Here is a 20433-nt window from a genome sequence, read left to right as displayed (position 1 = left end):
AAAGGGACATCAAAACCTGAACATCTTTCTCACCAAAACCAACCTGATAAAGCTGGAGATTATGGGCTGGCCAAGAAACTGGACTCTCAGTATTCAATGGCTGAAACCGTGAGTTCTCCACATCGCACATCATTTGGTTTGCTGTGGATTTGTCTCTGTAATTCTTCTCGACCGGTTATAATTGTACAACCTCGCGTGTACGTCTTGCGATGTTTTAATTAAAATCCGCTCCCTAGTGTGTGGGTACCCCGTACTACATGTCTCCTGAGCTTTGTCAAGGAGTGAAGTACAACTTCAAATCGGATATCTGGGCCATGGGATGTGTCTTATTCGAGATTCTGGCCCTCACCAGGACCTTTGATGCTACGGTAATTCCCCACGCACATTAAGGGACATATAGTGACAAAGTGTGTTAGTAAATGCTTATCTGTCCGGTCTCCTCCCAGAATGCTCTGAACCTGTGTGTGAAGATCGTCCAGGGTAACTGGACCATGGAGATCAACTCGGACATTTATTCCTCTGATCTCATCAAGCTGGTGTATGAGTGTTTAGATCAGGTACCAGAACACGAGCCATGTGCTACCAGTCATACGTGGAATGATGTCATGATGATGTCATATGTGTTGATGTTGATCAGGATCCAGAGAAGAGGCCCACAGCAGAGCAGATTCTAGATCGGCCCATCATCTCCTCAGTCAGACCGTGAGTCAGTATACTGTATTTCCTGCACACTTACATGCGCCATCTACTCCAAGATTTGGTATAATAATATCTTATATAGTGATATTATTCGATTAGATTTGTGTTCTACGATGATGTGTTGTGTGTGTTTAGAGAGCTGGAGGAGAGAGTAGCAACCCTGAATTCAGCCATCAAGAAACCCAAGTGAGTACGACTCCATCCAGTGTTTCTCCATCTCGTGCATCCTGTCACGTTTTATTTCTAATTTCTTCGAGGTTGAGCACGGCGACGGAGACGTCGATTGCTGTAGTGACCACGCGCTCACGCGAGGTGTATTTCTGGGGCGGGGGGAAGTTTACCCGCAGAAGCTGGACATGTTTAAGGGCGGCAGCATCGCGCAGCACGTGTGTGCCGGAGAAACGCACTTTGCCGTTGTTACCGTAGAGAAAGAGCTGTACACGTGGGCTGTAAGCATGCTGTATTTTCCCATAATATACAACAAAACCAGACGTCACATCCTGTTGTCACTCAATGGGAAATTATTGAAGAATGAAGCACAAGGCGAACACCTCCTTTCTTTTTCACCGATGTGTCGTGTGTTTGTCTGTAGAGCGTTCAGGGAGGAGCTAAGATGGTGGGTCAGCTGGGTCACGGCGACCAGGCGTCATACCGACAGCCGCGGAGAGTGGAACGTCTCCAGGGAAAAGCCATCAGACAGGTGGCCTGCGGGGCCGATTTCACCGTCTGTGTCACAGGTGAGCAAACGGCCTTGAAGGACATCCTGCGGTGTGAAACATCACGTGTATCTGTGGTTTGTAAGCCGTCGTGTGTTCTGGTGACAGATGAGGATCAGATGTACATGTTCGGGTCGGATTACTACGGCTGCATCGGTGTGGAGAACGAGCTGGGCATGGAGGTTCTGGAGCCGGTTCTGCTGGAGTTCTTCGAGGAGCGGCCGGTGAAGCAGGTGTCATGTGGAGATAATCATGTGGTGGTGATGACTCACAGTGGAGACATCTACTCATGGGGTTGCGGAGAACACGGTAAATAGAGCAACACGTGACGCCGGTTACTCTGTGCGACTGAAAAATGAAAGACGTGTTGACTGACTGCTTCCCTCTGCAGGTCGACTCGGTTTGGACTGTGAGGATGATTTCTCCTCTCCGATGAAAGTGAGTAAATCTTCTTATTTCCCGTAAGACTCTGTGTTTTTGCCTGTGTGAAGATGGCTTCGGTTCAAAGCTGTGGTTGGCAATGTTTCTCAGTGGTCAACGTTAACATTTTAGGACAAAACAATGGCATCGATGTATTGTAAGATGTGTCAGTTCAAGTTGTTTTCAGTTTAGACAGGTCTAACCTGCGTTTCAGTCCAGGACTAGTCGAGGGAAAGACATTTGTATTTAAACAGCACGGTAAGATCACATTGATAACATTGAATCCAATATTATTAAAGGGATACTCCACCCAAAAATGAAAATTGACTCACCCTCAAGTTGTTCCAAACCTGTATAAATGTTTTTGATGTAGAAAATGTTTGCATAGTATTATTATTGTCTCATTTTTGTTTCGTTTTGTTGAACACAAAATGTGGTATTTTATAGAAAATAGGAAAGCAAACAGTTTTGACTACTATTGTCATTTTTCTTACTATGGTATTCAATGATGTTCCATTAATGTAAGTCGCTAACATTCTTCCAAATATCTTTCTTTTCAATGAAATTATACAGGTTTGGAATCACTTGGTCATGACAGAATTTTGGTTGGAGTTTACTAAACGTAATATATTTATGTTTACTGAAATCAAATGAAACATTAGCCTGAATATTAATCGAAAAACTTAGACAAGAATGTGAAAAGTTGCCTTAATAAATAGAATTTTAAGCCAAGGCAGTAAAATTATTGCCCGAAAATAATAAAAACTAAAAATGAAATCAAATAACAAAGCAACATAAAAAATATACAGTTAAAACAAATAGACAAAATGAACATAACTGAAGTTCAAAATATGAGTAAAACTGAAACCAGAACTATAATAAATCTGGTTGATTCTCCTGATAAAACGTTACCGATGCGCCACCCAACCATGTAGACCACCTATCCTCATTGAACTTGCCAAAAAAACATGCCCGCTTGATGTCATCAGACCTGAAACACCAAGGATTTAGTGAGAGCCGATCTGTATGTTGCAATGGCTACTCAATGTACTGATCACTAAATCTACAGATCAGCTCTTTCAGGTCAATAGGTTTGAAAAAATCCTGTTCTGATGTCATATGGCCTTTTACGAATGTTATTTTGTTCTGTAGGTGGAGGTTCCCCCAGGAGCCCTTCATTGACTCGGTGTCCTGCGGGCGGACGGGACGTTCCTCCTCACAGAGTCGGGGAAAGTGTTAGCCTGCGGGAACAATGAAATGAACAAACTGGGTCTGAATCAGGGCATCACAGGAATCAAAAACCACCCAGGAGAGGTATGTGCGCTGGACTCACGGTGGATTGCCTTGAATTGTTGAGTACAATGACTATGTGTGTCTCTGTGTGTGTAGGGTTATCAGGTTGTACCGTACACCACCACACTCACGCTGGTCAAACAACTCTCTCGCTTCAAGATTCAGTTCATCTCTGCGGGGAAGACTCACACCGCCGCTATCGATGGTAAATACCGCTCACACCTCAACAGATTTTCACATCATTACATTAACCAGCGCTGAAAATGTCTGTGTGTGTCTGTAGAGCGAGGTCGTCTGATGACCTTCGGCTGCAATAAATTCGGCCAGCTGGGTGTGAAAGACTTCAAGAAACATCAGGGCGTCCAGCTTCTCGTGGGACCGTTCGGGGTAAGGGGGTCACGAAGGTGTCCTGCGGTGACGGATTCACTATCGCCGCCACAGAGGGTGAGTGCAGGAGCACATGTGAAAAGCAACATTTACCACCTACATCACTGAAGTGTTCAGACAACACAATATTTTGTCTCTTGTGTCTTCAATTTTATTTAGTGTCCTTTCGATTCGAAGTGTCCGCTACACACAGTTGCTGGAAAGGGCTGAGATTCACTGGGGATGGGGGGGCTCTACTTGGGCATATATTTTTACACCACAGATGCAGAACATGCCACTGTATTTACAAAGGAAATAGTGTTTGGATGTCTATTTTTTGGATAAAATATGCACATTCCCTACGTCTTAAGGTGGAACTCTGTCCCCCCCATCTCCAGCTCTTGGTATACATACGAGCGTCATGCTGTGTTCACACCAAACGTGATTAAGCGATTACACACAAAGTCAATGCAAACAAGCAAACATACGCTATCTCAGGGCACGCCAGGCAAATTACGCGAGTCGGGCTGCACAAGGCTCATTGACACCTACAGTACTTTGTGACCGGTCCGGATACGTAAAGGTTTCCGACCCTTGTGTGGTGTGAACACAGCATTATAGGATTTGTGTGTGTTGATGGATGGATAGATGTGTTTGATGTAACTCGTGTTCCTCCTCTCCTCAGATAATCAGATCTTTGTGTGGGGTAACGCAGGGAACGGCCGGCTCGGGATGCCCGCAGATAAAGGCTTCGGCTCAGAGGTGTGTCCTGCTCTTCCTCGTCCCATCTTTGGCTCTTTACATCACGTGCCCGACCTGTCGTGCAGAGGTTGGCACACTATAATCATAATGGGTTAGTACCACTGCTACTTTCTGACTGTTCTACAACCCTGTTTAATATGATGTCATTCTGAAACCAGCAGGGCAACATATATTAATCTTCATGTTTTTTCATAGAAAAAGTCTGAACTCCAAAACCATCCGTTCAAACAGCAGTGGACTGTCTATTGCAAGTGGTGAGAACAGAGATTTCACGCAACTAGCTATCTTGACCAAGTCCGAGGGAATAAATCCTGCTTGAATTTGTCCCACTATTGACAGTTATATATTCCAGTCAATCACACATCATGCCACATTAACATCACGCATTTTTCGAAAATAAAACTCACAGAAGAGACTGTTCTGTATTTCTGTTCACTGTCACATCTGAGATTGAGCTGTAAGTCGGACCGTTTGTGATGTTATTTCAACTGTGATCTGTAGGTCAGTGCTCGACCTCATCTATCAATCTGGAGACGCACTCGGCGACCGACTCCGAGCTGCATGAGGGAATGCTGGGAGGAACCGTGGCGGCCGACATGGACAACCGGGGTCTGGAGATGCCCATGTTCTCAATGGACAGTAAGACCAATGAGAGCTCCTGCCCCTCGTGGCTGAGGAAGGTGAATCTGAAACGCGCTTATGTCGTCTCAAAAACCGCACGTTGTCTTTTCCTCACCAGCTTGATTCTGTATGACTACAGGAACTGCTGGATGCCGAATTCATCCCCATGCCGGATGATTCCAGCGACTCCATCAATCCGCCGACGTCCGCATACAAAGAAAGCACGACGATGCCCTACGAGGAACTCAACCAGTTGAAAGCAGCGGCAGCTGCCGCCGGCGGGAAGGATCTCCTGGTAAGATTCGGCAGTCATGAAGTCTGTATTTTTCTGTATATTTGTAAGGTAAATCGTTAAAGGGAAAGTTCGCCCAAAAATGACAATTCTGTCTTTATTTGCTCAACATCAAGTTGTCCCAAACCTGTATAAAGTTTATTGTTCTGTTGAACACAAAAGAATAATGTTTGTAACTGTTCGGGGGCCCTATTGACCACCATAGTAGAGAAAACATTGCTTTAGAAGTCAATGGTGCTCCAGAACTTTCCTCACTCTTAGAGAACTTTATACAGCATTTTAATCTCTTTTTGACTGATACAACTTTAAAATCATGAATCATTGAATGACGATTCTCTTCAGCATTTCACCGTGTTTGTTTTACAGGTGACAGCGTGTGCGGATGAGGATGGAGTGCATGGGACGGAGGGGCAGAACTGCTGCGGGGGGAACGACGAGCTGGCACGCGTACGCTTTAAACGTTTTTATTTTAAACCTTCGGACTGTAAAATAATGAATTGACGGAGTTCTGTTCATTTTTACAGCTCAGAGAAACCGTGAACCGGCAGGACGCCCAGATTCAGCTGTTACAAAAGCAGGTCAGTTTATTTAACTTTGTTTTTTGAAGCTTATATATATATTTGATTTGATTAATCCGAAAATGCTTTTGGCCTTTTTCTGTTCAGTTATTTTCATGCAACTTATAGACAGATAAAAGGCCATCATGCTTTGTTTCTTCGAAGGTTACGAGAAATAAAATAGTCAAACACAGTGTCATTGTGAGGCTGTCTTGCACAGTCAAGCTTGTTTCAGCTGCCGTGAATATACGTTTCCGATGCAGTTCTTCCTGAAGCTTTTCTTCTGTTTTCAGTACAACGACCAGCTGAAAGAGAACGAGAGATTGTGGCAAGCCATCGAGAACCTTAAAGCTTCTGCTCCACTTCAGGAGATCAACCAAAATCACTGTGAACATGAAGAAGATCCACAATAACACTGAGCGCTGTGAAGTCAAACGTCTTCATGTTTTCACAGAATGCTTGAATGAGTGGAACTGATGTTCTGTTCCTCCGGCCGGAGAAACTCTTAAAGCCAAATAAGCTTCCGTCTGCCAAATCACAGAGTGCCTTTAAATATCAACCAAAGACTGTTTCACGTCAAGCCGGTGTGTGTTTTAGTGCTGTATGGCGGATGTAAGATGAAACCAGCCCTTCACAAGTGTCATAACGCTTTTTAATGTTCTTTCTTCCATTCATTCGTCTTTAATCATTTGACTTCACATGGTTTTATCAAGGATGGAAGGCTGAGATGTCTTTGATCAGTATTAAGGACAGTTTTACAGTGTTTTTCTGTTACAGGTGTCTGATGGGGTTTTACTGCAGCGTGTCCCTCATACGCCCGTCTCTCTGTTTTACAGTTTCACATGTGGCCCGATGAATACACGGTTATATCACATCATTTACTAAAATCACGGTGAAGTGTTCGAACTACTGATTTTTCTTTCTTTAGAACAAGCGCTTGTCATTCTCGAGTGTTCTTTGTCAAACAAGACGTGAAACACTTCATGTCAAAATGTATATTTGCAGCTGCAATCAAATGAAAACTTCTTTATGCATCAATATGTGTTTGTGTTTTATCTGTAAGAGCCGTTGATGTTTTAATATCCGTCAGTTACATCATCTGTATAATCGTGAGATCTGCTGATGTACACAACCATATTACAAAAGGAGTAGATCTAGTATATTGACACATCAAGGTACGTTTCATTCAGTATAATGATTGTGTGTATGCTTGTATTGGCATCTTGCTAAAATACAGTAAACCGCCATAATGTGACTCTCCAGGACTTTATCCGATTTTTTATTAAATTGTGGCTAATTTTCATAATAGTCAGGAGTGGGGCCAGATGTGCCTCATGCGCTCATGTCCGATAATCTGCGCAGTGTGCGCATGCACAGCAAACCGGAATCTGCGAGCATCAAACGCGAGTCGGTTCGTTCGTTTCGATAAAACGATTCATCCGAGTCATCGCTGTAAAGACGTTTGCAGAAGTTTTCTTTTAACTGTTTAGACCTCGTTGTATAAATGGTGTTGTTTGTGACTCCAACAGCTGGTTAATGGCTATTATTATTATCACTGTTATCAAGCCCATGTTTATTGCTCAAACACTTCTGAATACCCGACAACGTTTTGCGATTCGGCTCCAACGAATCATTCCAGCGCTCGGTTCAGAAGAAAGACTCGGACGCGATTCAGCGTCACATAGCGGGTCTGAGACTGAGCCGAATGGGCGATGGCTCGAACCGACAGCCATCACGACGAAGCGGACTATCGCTGACTATTGTGTCGATGAATGTAAACGCGTCAAGCGCGTAATGACACCGCGGCGAGGTGACGTCATTGTCGCGTCTTTACTGTATTGTTTGCTGGACTCGTGAAGGATCTGATTGGTCTTCTGATGCGCATTGATCTCTATTGATCAGCTGTTCAATGTTTCTTGCGCGTTATAACTACAAGTAGAGCTAAAGGCCTTTTGCGTTTCAGTTTCAGATCAGTGTTGCACTTGAGAACTAGTATGCTGCTTGAAATGTGTTGACAGAGATTTGGCTGGGGGTCCGAGTGTGTCCGACACCCAGCCACCCTACAGAGTGTCTGATCCAGAGAGAGAGAGAGACAGTGTGTGTGTGAGACCCGTCCATGCCCGTGTCCTGCTGCGGCTCACTCCATCACGGGTCCTCCCCGAGGAGGAGACTGGTCCAGACTTCAGGATTCAGGCCCTGTGTGATCCAGCCGTGTGCCGGCGTCTTCTCTGCTGGCCTCAGGATGATCCGGACTGCTCAGAGTTTGGGAGGGGTTGAGGACAGAGATGAGGAACAAGAGGACGAGGGGGAAGATTTGAGGGATGGTGGGATTCCCTGCATTATTAATCGGGGCGGTCTGCCCATCAATGAGGAGACCTGGGAGCAGATGTGGAGGCACGTCGCCCGGATCCATCCCGATGGAGAGAATGTGGGGAAGAGGATCTGGGCATCCAACGACCTTCCCAAGGTGAAGCGAAATCCCAATCTATGATCTTTAGTCATTTGAATAAAAAACGACAGTTCAGAATGTATTGACTCTGTTTGCTACTATGGGAAAATATTCTTTGTGTAGCATAACAGTATATACAAAATATAAATGTGGTGTCCCAAAGAAACTTTTTTGTCTGGTGCACACAGCGGCCTGTATCACACGCATATACATACAAACTTCTCTGTATTTTTAATCTACAGATTCCAGTACCAAGTGTGCCTACATTCCAGCCCAACATCAGTATTCCTCAGCGTCTGGAAGCCATACAAAAATACATCAGGGATCTACAGTATCCTCCTCTGCTCTTTGAACTTTGTCAATGCATCATGTGTACATTATGCTTTTAGTAGAAATGCTTAAAAGTATAACATCTCTCATTTTTTGTTGTGAGTTTTTGTAGTTGATTAACTTCAATGTATATGGTATATGGTATCAAGTACTTGGTGTGTAGTAGTTGACTGTATGTAATGCCCTATTTGTTGTAGTGTACTTAACAGTGTCTCCCAGATACAATCACACTGGAACACAGTTTTTTGAGATAAAGAAGAGCCGACCCCTCACAGCGTAAGATCAAGTGCACTCAAACATGCATGCTTGAATTGTACCTAGTCACAATTTGAAGCCATCGCTTTCATGCAAACACAGCTCTCGCGGTATGTGATTATGAATATGTGCGAGAGGAATCACGGTTTGGCATCATCATGTTCTTTTCGTGTAGTTACACCAGATCAAGTTATGCTATCCTCCACAGATTAATGGACATTGCCAAGGAAATGACACGAGAGTCTCTGCCAATCAAATGTTTGGAAGCCGTGATCCTCGCAATGTATCCTTCACTTGCACCTGGATAACAAGCACTATCGACTTACAGTGAGTCATCCGCCAGTGTGCGCGCTAATACATTTAGGGTCGCTTTCCCGGAAAGGGATTATCTCAATCAGGATATGTGAGTCGTACAAAACATATTATTACTGGTGTGTATCTCTAGACTAAACAATTGCACTGATATATTTTCAGATACAGTATGTCAGTGCTTTTTGTTTTACATCAAGACACCTCTAACATTTAAGTTGCGTCTAGGCTGAAGCCGTGTCCGGGAAAACCACCTCCATGTGTTATAGTTATCAGTCATATTGTGAATAGGCCTTTATTTAGTTCAGGTGGATTTTATGTTACTCTCCAGGATTGAAGGCTCATACAGATCTGTTATGATTTAAGATCAGTCGAGCTCTTAGGGGAGTCTAGAGGGAGAGACCACACACTTAATGAGGTTGCTACAGTCCACAATACACATGACATTCAGTATTCATTTCTCGACAGAGTTCTCCTGGGGAAAATGAGAATACGGTAAGAACTACAGAGAACTACAATAAAACCTATAGTAAAAACTACAGTGAGAACAAGAGTAAAACTAGACTTAGAACTAGAGTTAAACTCACATTAACAACTAAAGAAAAACAAGAACTACAGAAAACTACTGTACTGCAGAGTTAACAAGACTTAGCAATGCAGTAAAAAAACTAAAGAAAGACAGTAAGAACTACTGAGAAACTTGCGTGAGGATCCACAGAAAACTACAATATAACCTTTAGTAAGAACTACAGTGAGAGCAAGTAAAAACTACTCTTAAAAACTACAATAAAACTCACATTAAGAACTACAGAAAACTACTGTACTGCAGAGTTAACAAGACTTAGCAATGCAGTAAAAAAACTAAAGAAAGACAGTAAGAACTACTGAGAAACTTGCGTGAGGATCCACAGAAAACTACAATAAAACTCACATTAAGAACTACAGAAAAACTACTGAACAACAGAAAACTACTGTACTACACTTAACTAAAGTAAGACAGTAAGAAACTTAAGATTTTCCAAAGTAAGAACTACAGTAAAACTTGCATGTAGAACTTCAGAAAACTACAATGAATCCTGTAGTAAGAACTACTGTGAGAACAAGACTTAGAACTCCAGTAAAAACTGCGCTTAGTATAACATCTATTTTGAACAACTTAAACCACACCAAACCAGATCCAAAGCTTCTGCCCACCACGTCTGTCAGTGCATTAAGTGTTGATCTTAACAGCGTCGACCGGTCAGTTACCTCACCAACGGTTTGCCGAGCGTGGAGCGGTTTCCTCTCAGCTTTAAGACGCGCTTCTCAGGGAGTCACTTCCGTCACATCGTGCTCGGGGTCCACAGCGGCGGACGCTTCGGCGCCCTCGGGATCAGCCGGCGCCAGGACCTGATGTACAAACCGCTGGAGTATAAAACACTCGCCGACCTCGTGCAGGACTTCCAGGTGGCTTATCAGGGCTACTGGCACACGCTGTGTAAGGTGAAGATCGGCCATTACGTGTCACACGACCCTCACAGCGTGGAGCAGATCGAGTGGAAACATTCGGTGCTGGACGTGGACAAACTGTCCAAAGAGGAGCTGAAGAAAGAGCTGGACAGATACACTCGTGATATGAGGTTAAAGGTAACTCTGGCCTGAATGCATTCTTCAACATCAAACTGTTCTTCTGTTCTTTCAAAATGAGATGTTTGTGTTTCAGATCGGTAAAGCTGCTCCGTCATCGCCCACTAAAGACAGAAAGAAGGATGTGGGATCTCCGCTGAGAAATCCTGCCAGTCCCATGCGGAAGAACAGTCAAAGTGACAGACGGTACATCCCGGGATTTATCAGAAACCCATTTAACATGTGTTAGCCTCCTCTTTCAATCCTGAGCTTAAGGCACAAACAGAAATCAAGTGTCATTTTATTGACCGGAAAGACATAAATGATGAGTTTCTGAAACACTCCTCCACAGACAGGGCTGAAATCAGGCTGTAATTTCTATTTTTTGTAAATATGTTGCTCTTTGTTCATTTAAGTCAAATGTTTCCACAAGCAAACATGAAGCATCAGTGTGTCTGTTGAGAATCTTATTCATACATGAATTATAATAATAATAATATGTGACCCTGGACAATCAATCTCAATTTAGTAAAATTGACCATAATCTGACAGCTGAATAAATAAACGTTTCATTGATGAATGGTTTGCTAGGATAGGTATTTGGTCGAGATACAACTATTTGAAAATAGGGAATCTGAACTTCAGGCGTTTTTGTTTGCGATTTTGATGCATTCACTCGCAAAAATTACGTTTTGATATATATTTACGGTTGGAAATGTATAAAATATCTTCATGGAACATGATCTTTACTTAATATCCTAATGACTTTTTGTGTCCGCGTACGGTATAGACACGGTGTAGGACTGGCTCTGTGCTCCAGGGTCACATTAAATAATCATACATGACTATCAAGTATATTTAAATGTTCTTTTAATTGTACTTGAAATTGAAGTAAATGATGTGAGAAGAGACTACTCAATCAAAAGAGTAAAGTATACTTAGAATTCATCATGATACTTTTATAGAGTATACTTCAGTCTCTTGTTGGAGATAGTGTATTTTGTGGAGAAGTGTATTTTTCTGTCTTTATAAGTCAAGTATACTCAAGTGTCATGTTAAGAACATAAAAAGTAGACTCTCTTATTTTTAGTTTTTAAAGCAAATAAAGGAGAGCGTTAAACTCTTTGTTGTGTTTTCTTTCACAGGTCATCCATGGAGAGAAAGCCTTCACAGTCAGGACCTGCAGCAGATGTTAATGGTTATCAGATCAGGGTGTGATACGATATCAACGTTTATGAACGGAGAAAGAGTTACAGCGAGACTCAATTCTGAAACTCAACCACGAGGATAACGTCTTGCACTTGTGCAGTATTCCACTTAAGAGAATGTGGTCTCTTTCGAGGGGACACCCCTAAAAATTTTCATTTATACCACCTGAAGTGATCTGTTCAGTAGAATAGAGACACATCATATTTATATATTATTCAGCCCGAGCTGTTTATCTGTAAATACAGTAGATTCAACTTTTAACTCAACTAGCCAGACTTATGTGGAAATGAGTTTCTAATCCAGTTATCGGTGCCTTTGTATGAACCGAGGGTTTTTGGTGGCGATAAAAACTCTGATCTGATGAGACTCAACACACTGTATTATTTGCACTTCAAGGTTTTTTTGGCCATCATGAGGTTTCATGAATGATCTGGATGTGACCGGGACTACAACAGACCAAATATTTGTAGAGGACTGTAGTCTGTATGTTTCAGGGTTTGACGATGAATCCGCTCATGTTTTTTAGATGTGATGGTGGTTACAGGGTTCAGTATACACAGCCTGCAGGTCCCCTTTTATTTTGATATGATTTTAGATTTTCATACGATTACCGTTGTTATCGTGCTCGAATCATCAGTGCGCATTATTCCAAAGAAAAGCTATATTCATCATTAAAGATTAATTGGTTTATTAACGTTCATGCACATACTAATGTAATACTCTCTTTGTAGAAGTCCAATTCCTGCATGTTTTTTTGGGCGATTTTACCGATTAAGACAAAAGCTCACGTGTTTTGATAATTTCGATATAACTTCTAGTATTCTGTTATCAGAAAAATATATATTTTTTATAGTAACATTAGGATCTCCACAGCGGACCCTATGAAGTGCTCACTACATGTGTAATAATCGGTGCTGTTCAATGATCTTCTGTAAATCTGTGTTATGAGAAGCATCAATTCCTCACACAATCTTTCTTCACTGAAACACACACGAGATCATCTACACTGGATGTCTCTCCTGTCTTCTGTTCATTATCATAATGTAGACGTAAACTATGATGTCACAGCACTGTAATGTCACTCTTGTATTTAACAGAATTTGTGACACTTGAAACACATTAAAACCTCCATAAAAGCTCCAGTTTTATGTGTTTACATGCAGCTACGGTTCTGACAATTTCAAACATCATCTTGTATTGTTTTTCTTCATTTCATAACTTCAGAAATTAGCTTGAGACGTCTGCCATCTTAATTTTTTAGATAATGCGTCAGTATGTATAAATAGCATAACACCAACCGGACATGTAGTCATTTATTTTGCTTCATTCACAATTGAAATGAAAAGAGAAAACAACAATGTTCAGAATAATTCAATACAAAAATGAGCAAATGTATCATAACCACATTTTGCATTTTCATAAAAAATGGAAAAGAAATGTTGTTTTTCATCCAACTTAAGTTTCGCTTCCAATAATTTCCAGTATTGAAAATGTGAAATAAATGTCTCTTAATCTATTATCATATACTACAGTCACTTAATACTACAATCAGATGTGTTAAATGTATAAAGTGTGTGACATACACAGTGCCTGTTTTTAACCATCAAATAACCAACAGAGGTGAAAAATACTCAACAGAGCCGAGACATACCAGAGAATAACAGAGAATCCTCATCACTCCTCAAGAGACCCGAGTAATACTCATCACAGCCGAAACATAGTCAAAAGAGCCGAGAGCTACTAAAAAGTGCAGAGAAATACAGAAGTGTCAAGAAATAGCGCAAAGCGAAGACAAATACTCAAAAGTGCATGTCAAGGAATACTCAGCAGAGCAAAGAAATACTAAGTAGAAATGAGCCATTGAGGACTCGACAGTGCAGAGAAATACTCATGAGAGCTGAAATTTGGCGAGAAGGCTGAGGTGGTCGGAAGGAAACGTTTCATTGGGAAGTCCCTTGAATGACAAGAGATCCGTTTCAGACAGCAATGACAGACGGCCGAGTAGCTTCAAACCGCCGCCTCTCTCTGTGGAGACAAAACATGAGCAATGATATCATGGGTCATGTGACAGTCCAATATGACATGATGACTGTGTATGATGAACATCAGAAGAAGAGTGAGTAAAGACAAAAGCCATATCTGAAGACACTGAAGAAAAAAACGACAGCATATATGTGCATTACACCTTTCACGTGAGTGGAGTAGAAGATGTAGTCCACCATGGCTCCTCCCTCTGAGTTCAGTGTGGTGAGCACACAGTTGTGAGTGACGGAATGGGCGTGAGGGTACGCTGACGTCAGTTTCAGACCGTGAAATAAAGTGTGTCCGAACCTGGCAAAAGTACAGTTGTGTGTTCTCCCACGATAACTTGTGTCAGTACAGTGAACGTCATCTCAGATGAAACTCACCTTACACGGAACATCTGGATCTCATCAGGGTCTGAAAGAAAAAACCGCATGTTTAAGAAGCGCACATGTGATTCCTCACATTACTGATCTATTGTTCACAATAACTCTCTAAAGCAATAGAAATGGAGAAAATGGATTTGGATGAGTCCCGGGCACTAAAGTGTACTGTACCTGGTGTATTGTCTGTGACTCCGGGTATAAAGTCCAGGTCTGGTGGTCGCACACATGACGCCTGACAGAATTGCAGCCGACGAAGAAAATCATGACTGTACTGCAGTTTGTTTTCTACGGAAAGAATGAGTGACGCACAGAACTTGCTCTCGAGTTATTACATTAACATATCTAAGACAAACGAAATCAGATCTAAATGTCTTTTTTGGGTAACACTTTACAGTAAGGTGCTATTTGTTAATGCATTAGCTAACAGAGATCAATAAATGCTTTAGAAGTATTGTTCATAGTTCATGTTCATTTCAGCATTGACCAAAACATTATTCCACACGAATAATCAAGTTATCCAAAACGAAAACAATATTCGTCCGAAGTTTGCTGTTGGCTCCTGTGACACTCACCTGGGCCGCTGGTCCTCGAGTCAGAATGAACCGCATACTGACAGTATTCATTGATGCCGAGTTTGTCCGGCCACAGCGGCTCGAGAAGCCTACTTTGATGAAATTTACCGGACAAATCCACCTGACCTGACACCTGTCGACACACAAACCAAAGATTATTCCTAAGACATAAATGGTGAATCTGACTGGATGAGACACATTTTAAGCCGTTTTAATAACTGACATGCACACACCGTGAGGCTACATTGACACTGCACATCTTGTTTATCTGACATGAAATTAATGTGAACCTCACCATCCAGGCAGGTAAGCCGTGGTAGTAGAGCCGACCGCCGGTGATGAACTTCAGCAGAAGCGCGTTGGGTAATGCGTTAAAATCTCCACACAGAACAACCTCACAGCTTCTACCTTGACTTTGACATTTCTTCATCATCGTGTCAATCTCAGCCAACACGATGGCCAGCTGTGCCAGCTTCACATCCCCTCTCCTGGGGTTAAACAGCAGGTGCGTGTTGGCCACACATATGGGACTGAGAGCTTCCCCCTGCTCTGTGATTGGCTGAAGGAGCAACACAATGCCCACATTGTCACGGTCCAGCAGCTCGCAGTCCGATCTGTAAAACTCGAGCAGGTTGACGGAGAGCTGAGTAAAACGCTCGCTCTGGTAACACACAGCGCAGCCGTCCGTTCTGCTGCCGGTGCGTTGCTTATAGATGCAGGTGTATCCTGAGAAAACACAATCCACTTCCATAAAGGAACACATGACGGCATGAAGCCGTGATTTTAAAACATCAATTCTGAATGTAACTCATGAAAAAGGGCATTCACATCTCCATTGACATAAAAATTTCATTTTGTTTTTAGTTAATTCTACTGTAGCTGTCATTTCATTAACTGATGTCACAACAGAATCACTGTTGAGTTTCCAGAAGAAGGGCGTCACCTCACCCATCTCAGTAAGGACAGGATACATCTGCTCCTGAAAGTGATTCTCCTGAACCTCTTGAAGACACAGAATCTGTACACATCAAGACAAGAACCAAAACTGCATATAAAGTTAATTTGCATATAAATTATTAAAAAAAGAGCGTCACAAATATTATAGCGTGGAAGTCTTACAATAAGTTAACATGTTAGCTAACGTGCGATCGCTAATTCCGTTTGACACATCACACGCTAATACACAGGTACGTACATGAGAATGCGAAGCGCTTGTAACACAAAGTTTATTGAATAGATAAATTGTAACGTTACCTCATGAGAAGGTGAATATAATCATTAAAAGAGATATGAACTTCCTATCATTTTTCTTAAAGCCCCTGTGATCCGGACATACTTATACTTATTTTGTATTTGACTGGGACTTTAAGAACAATCTTCTATTTTTTCTAAAGAGCAGTTTCATCAATCTGGCTACAGGTTAACAAAATCACTCTGAAAGCTATTCTGAATCTTTTTGTTGGGGTACCAGAATCTAGAACAATCTTTATAATTATTGTTATTGTCACTGGTGTGAGTGGCACAGTAGAAAAAACAAAAATGTAAATGTAAACATAATAAACCCATTATCATAAGTCTCGGTGCGACGCGACACGTGCCTCGTTCTTAAATGGATTGGATCATCTTTGAGTATGTCGCGTCGCTCACGTCCGCTGTACATGAATGAGTTTGTATTGACGTACATCAGGCATCCAGCCGTGCAGCTCCCGCAGGAGGAGATGAAATCTGTATTCCCACACCAACACCTTCTCCTGACAGTGTGTGTAGAGTTCCGGATGAGCCTCCAGCAGATCCTGAGCCAGAATGTTGTAAGACATGAGGCTGAATTCAAAGATGTCCGCGCACGGCTCACCACAGGCTTCACTCAGGTCCTCCCATAGCCTCCACGTCACTGGAAAAGAGAAATAAACACACAAATGATGTCACATGCAGAACCTTGTCTTCCCAATCTTTAGCCATCAGAACTATTAAAAACCACAAAAATATGTTGGCATGCAAAATTGTCTTTCTTTTTTATGTTGGCATGCAAAACTCTCTGTTCACTAGAAGGTGTTTTTCTGACGATCTCACCTTCAATATTGTTATCGTCTTGAAATGCAGGATAGTAGCTGAGCGCCGGAAACTGCGCATAAGGGCAAAAACACACGTCTGAGAGTCCCAAACCTGTTGGAAAATGCCAACCGACGGGCTCTTCTGCTGTCTGAACGCAATGAGAATCTGCAAGTAACGACCTCAAATCAAACACGGGATGGCTGGTCATGAACTGAGCTTGACTCTCAACGTCCGAATCGAAACCCAGCAGTGTTTCAGAGTAACGTGTGCTGGGATGTTCTTCTTCTTCATCATCATCATCTTCACGCATGTTGGAGTCTGTTTCAGCAGGCGCCTCTGTTCCTTTATCACGGTCCGGTCTGCTCTCGGCTGGGGTCGTGTCATCCAGGCTGGACTCTAGGACCATTCCCTGACCCCTGTCCGCTGATGATGCCGTGAGCTCCACTTCTGTTGCCACTAAATCCACATCCTCGATGTCCTCCGTCAGTTCTGAGCGGCGCTCGTGTTCACTTGTGTTTTCCTCCGTCACTGGCTGTGTGTCGTCACACATCACCTCCTCATCCAGCTCGTCCTCTCGCCTCCTCTGCGTTTCCCCTATCGCCTCCCCGCTGTCCGGAGGAGCTCGTCCCTGCGCCACTGCACAGGTGTGTTCCTGTCTCTCCGTGTCTTCTGGGCCGGGAATGCTGCTTGTTGTGCCGTGGCAGTGCTGTAACAGATCCGTCTGAAGCTCTGGAAGCCGTCTGGAAGGAGCTCCACCAACATCCCCAAACTCTCTGCCATTAATGTATGCACACGGTGTCGTCCTCCACAGTCCTGTGAGAGAAAAACAAACATTTACATTTATATATCTGCCAGAAGCTTTTATCTGAAGCAACTTACATTACATTTGTTTCTGACTACATCCGATCCCCTGGGATCAACCCCATGAGCTTGGCATTGCTTGCACTGAGCCATGTGTATTTCAGACAACCACTATATAGAAATAACACCATAGTCTGTGAATAAAATGATTGACAGCCATTGCATGTATCATGAATGAATGAATGACTGCCACTCATCTCTTTGTTTATGTTTATCTGCATGTAACAAAACAAGCCACTTAAGATAAACAAACAGATACATGACATCTGAACTGCTCTATGATCTCTTCAAACAACGCCCATAACAGAATGTGACGAAAGCGCACTTTATTATTATTATTATTATTATGGGGTAAAATACATGACGTATGCTAATTGAAATCAGCTGTAGCGGTTGCTGGCTTGCGTTTCTATGGTTACCGGCTATATTCGTCGTCGTTTCAGTATATGAAACGATTCATTTTAATCGCTCATGTTAAATGATAAAAAACTCAAAACTTGTCTTATTTTGTCTAAAGACTCTCTCTCTCTCTCTCTCTCTCTCTCTCTCTCTCTCTCTCTCTCTCTCTCTCTCTCTCTCTCACACGAGTGCAGTGGATCTTTCTCAACACAAACAAGCGATATGAAGTTCACGACACGTGTGTTTTACCTGAGACGCGTCCGATCAGCCTCGTCAACGGAAGCAGCGCGAAATAGATCAGACTCGCAATCATGTTTCACGTTCCTCTCTTTAAAACTTTAATCGGACGCTGCGGTGACGCCATCGGCGTGACGTCAACACGCGCGCGCGGACCCACACCGGCGGGATGACGTCAGAGCGTCTAGTGTAGTAGGCTATAGATTGAAATATGAATAGAAACGAGCTGTACATCATTGATTCGTTTCGTATTTGGTTTATTTTGTCTTTTCTTTTCAACTTTGATTATATATGATGTTCTAAAGAAAGAAAACGGAAGATTATGGCTGCCAAAAATGAGGTTGGTGGCAGGGTTTAGGCCTAAAAAAGTTTACTATTTTGTGTTTCTTGATGAACTTGACATTTCCAACTAGACATACACAATTTAGGGATTATTTATAATGGTCAACAAATAAGAATGAACGTGGCTTTTAACCTCAGTGTCAGAAGAGATGACTTCAGGAGGTCGGCCACGCCCCCTTACACATCAACAGATCTGCTGTAGAAAGAGTCAATAGCATCAAGGTCTTTGGTCTCTACAAACTGCATCATGGGCCGTTTCAGAAAGGAGGTTTAGTGAAAACTCTGAGTATATGAAACCTGGGAAACTCTGGGTTTTCCGTTTTAAAATGTGAGGTAACTCAAGCCCATTTCTAAAAGAGAGGTCACTTATACTCAGACTCAGTAACCATAGTTACTTACTCTGTGAACCTCACCTGGTCTGGAGCAGCTTTTTCTTTGGTTAACCCAGAGTTTCTTTCCATCTCCTCCCCTTTTTAAAGCGCAGGCGTTGTACCTCATTCATTCATTAATACAGTCATTCATGGCACACATTTTGATCACACAGAGACCATCTCAGTGACTTATATGTCATATTTGCATTTACAGAGCATTCAGTATGAGGAGGCTGCATTAATGCATAGAATGTACTTTGATTTCAGGAGAGAAATTTAGGACCCGTGTGGAATTTGATCATTTCCCTGTGAATTTTAATTAAAACTGTACCGATTTTCTTTACAGTGAATTGGAAATATAAATATACGGTATATTTTCCATCATTACATCAATAACATCAGCCACCGTATGTATATTACATCAGAGCATCATTTTCTATTGACAATGACAAAGTATAAAGTGCATGAATAAAGAAATGAATAAATACAGACATATATGCAGAAATTAAGTGATAAAGGTAATAAACAATTTAAATTGACGTGAAGCCATTCAACCTCAAATCTGAACCGGGAGTCAGTCTGAATATGACCGAGAGTCTAAACTCTATAGACCATATGACGTCTTCAGTGCATAATGACAGAACTGATCGTCAATGAGAAAACACGAATTTCTGCTATTTCATTCATTTATTGATTAATTCATTTAGTATAAATTAATAAATGTACCAATAAACAAAGTCATTTTCAGGACTTCATTAAATCCACTGTAGAGTGGAGAGTGTGCCTCGTTCTCAAGTGCTTTCTGCCGCCATGTTGTTTTTTGGTGCCGTTGCCATGGTGAATCGTAATATCAGAGCTCCATTGACCATGGCTTGCCGTTGCCGTGGCGCAAGTGCTTAACTCAAGGTAAACCTACCCAGAGTTGATAGAACTGACTCAAATCAGATGTTCTGAAACTGAAGACTCAAACGGCCCCAGGAATACAATATGCTCATCAGCGGCTCTGTTTCTTATGACGACTCGATGGGTTTGTTCTCCCTCACAGAGTCCTCACCAATCCAGATGCACTATTGAGGGCATTCTGACCGGGTGCTTGACTGTCTGGCTATGGCAGCTGTTCTCTTCTCGACCGCAGCTGAACTCATCATAATTTATAGCATTTTATGAACAGTGTCTACACTTACATTAGTACCTCAGATCGCCATTACATACATTGACTGGCATAGTCCTGTTAAGATGTGTGACACTGCGAATAAATTCAGTTTTTAGTTTACCCCATCACATTTAAGCTTAGTCTATGAATTTCAA

The 20433-nt window shown here is 42.2% G+C and overlaps 3 protein-coding genes across 3 annotated transcripts in view; 2 read left to right on the top strand and 1 right to left on the bottom strand.

The window, feature by feature from the left end:
* Nucleotides 1-6980, top strand: part of nek9 (NIMA related kinase 9) — a gene marked incomplete at its 5' end in the record, with an annotated part of 10079 nt that extends 3099 nt beyond the window's left edge. The window contains 25 exon segments of the mRNA XM_079458612.1: nt 5-15; nt 18-50; nt 53-108; nt 237-368; nt 447-557; nt 638-702; nt 835-885; nt 957-1036; nt 1039-1148; nt 1292-1436; nt 1524-1724; nt 1807-1853; nt 2988-3011; nt 3013-3028; nt 3031-3149; nt 3225-3333; nt 3412-3510; nt 3513-3572; nt 4180-4347; nt 4418-4510; nt 4758-4936; nt 5017-5172; nt 5536-5616; nt 5694-5747; nt 6020-6980. Coding sequence (XP_079314738.1) covers nt 5-15; nt 18-50; nt 53-108; nt 237-368; nt 447-557; nt 638-702; nt 835-885; nt 957-1036; nt 1039-1148; nt 1292-1436; nt 1524-1724; nt 1807-1853; nt 2988-3011; nt 3013-3028; nt 3031-3149; nt 3225-3333; nt 3412-3510; nt 3513-3572; nt 4180-4347; nt 4418-4510; nt 4758-4936; nt 5017-5172; nt 5536-5616; nt 5694-5747; nt 6020-6139 — 2320 coding nt within the window. The 3' untranslated portion in view covers nt 6140-6980.
* Nucleotides 6981-7388: 408 nt separating this feature from the next.
* On the top strand, nt 7389-13024 carry vash1 (vasohibin 1). Its single transcript, XM_079458954.1, has 7 exons — nt 7389-8193; nt 8418-8506; nt 8725-8781; nt 8969-9043; nt 10314-10695; nt 10772-10881; nt 11820-13024. Exons 1-7 carry the CDS (start codon nt 7843-7845, stop codon nt 11890-11892), a joined length of 1137 nt encoding a protein of 378 aa, XP_079315080.1. The 5' UTR covers nt 7389-7842; the 3' UTR covers nt 11893-13024.
* angel1 (angel homolog 1) lies at nt 12980-18507 on the bottom strand. Its single transcript, XM_079458953.1, has 10 exons — nt 18425-18507; nt 16934-17728; nt 16546-16754; nt 15812-15881; nt 15159-15589; nt 14864-14996; nt 14463-14576; nt 14292-14322; nt 14069-14214; nt 12980-13908 (listed from the first exon to the last, which is right to left on the bottom strand). Exons 1-10 carry the CDS (start codon nt 18486-18488, stop codon nt 13772-13774), a joined length of 2130 nt encoding a protein of 709 aa, XP_079315079.1. The 5' UTR covers nt 18489-18507; the 3' UTR covers nt 12980-13771.
* Between the last annotated feature and the right edge of the window lie 1926 nt (nt 18508-20433).

The sequence above is a fragment of the Barbatula barbatula genome (genome assembly GCF_947034865.1).
Source record: "Barbatula barbatula genome assembly, chromosome: 6".
Classification (NCBI taxonomy): domain Eukaryota; kingdom Metazoa; phylum Chordata; class Actinopteri; order Cypriniformes; family Nemacheilidae; genus Barbatula; species Barbatula barbatula.
This window is presented reverse-complemented; position numbering and strand designations above follow the sequence as displayed.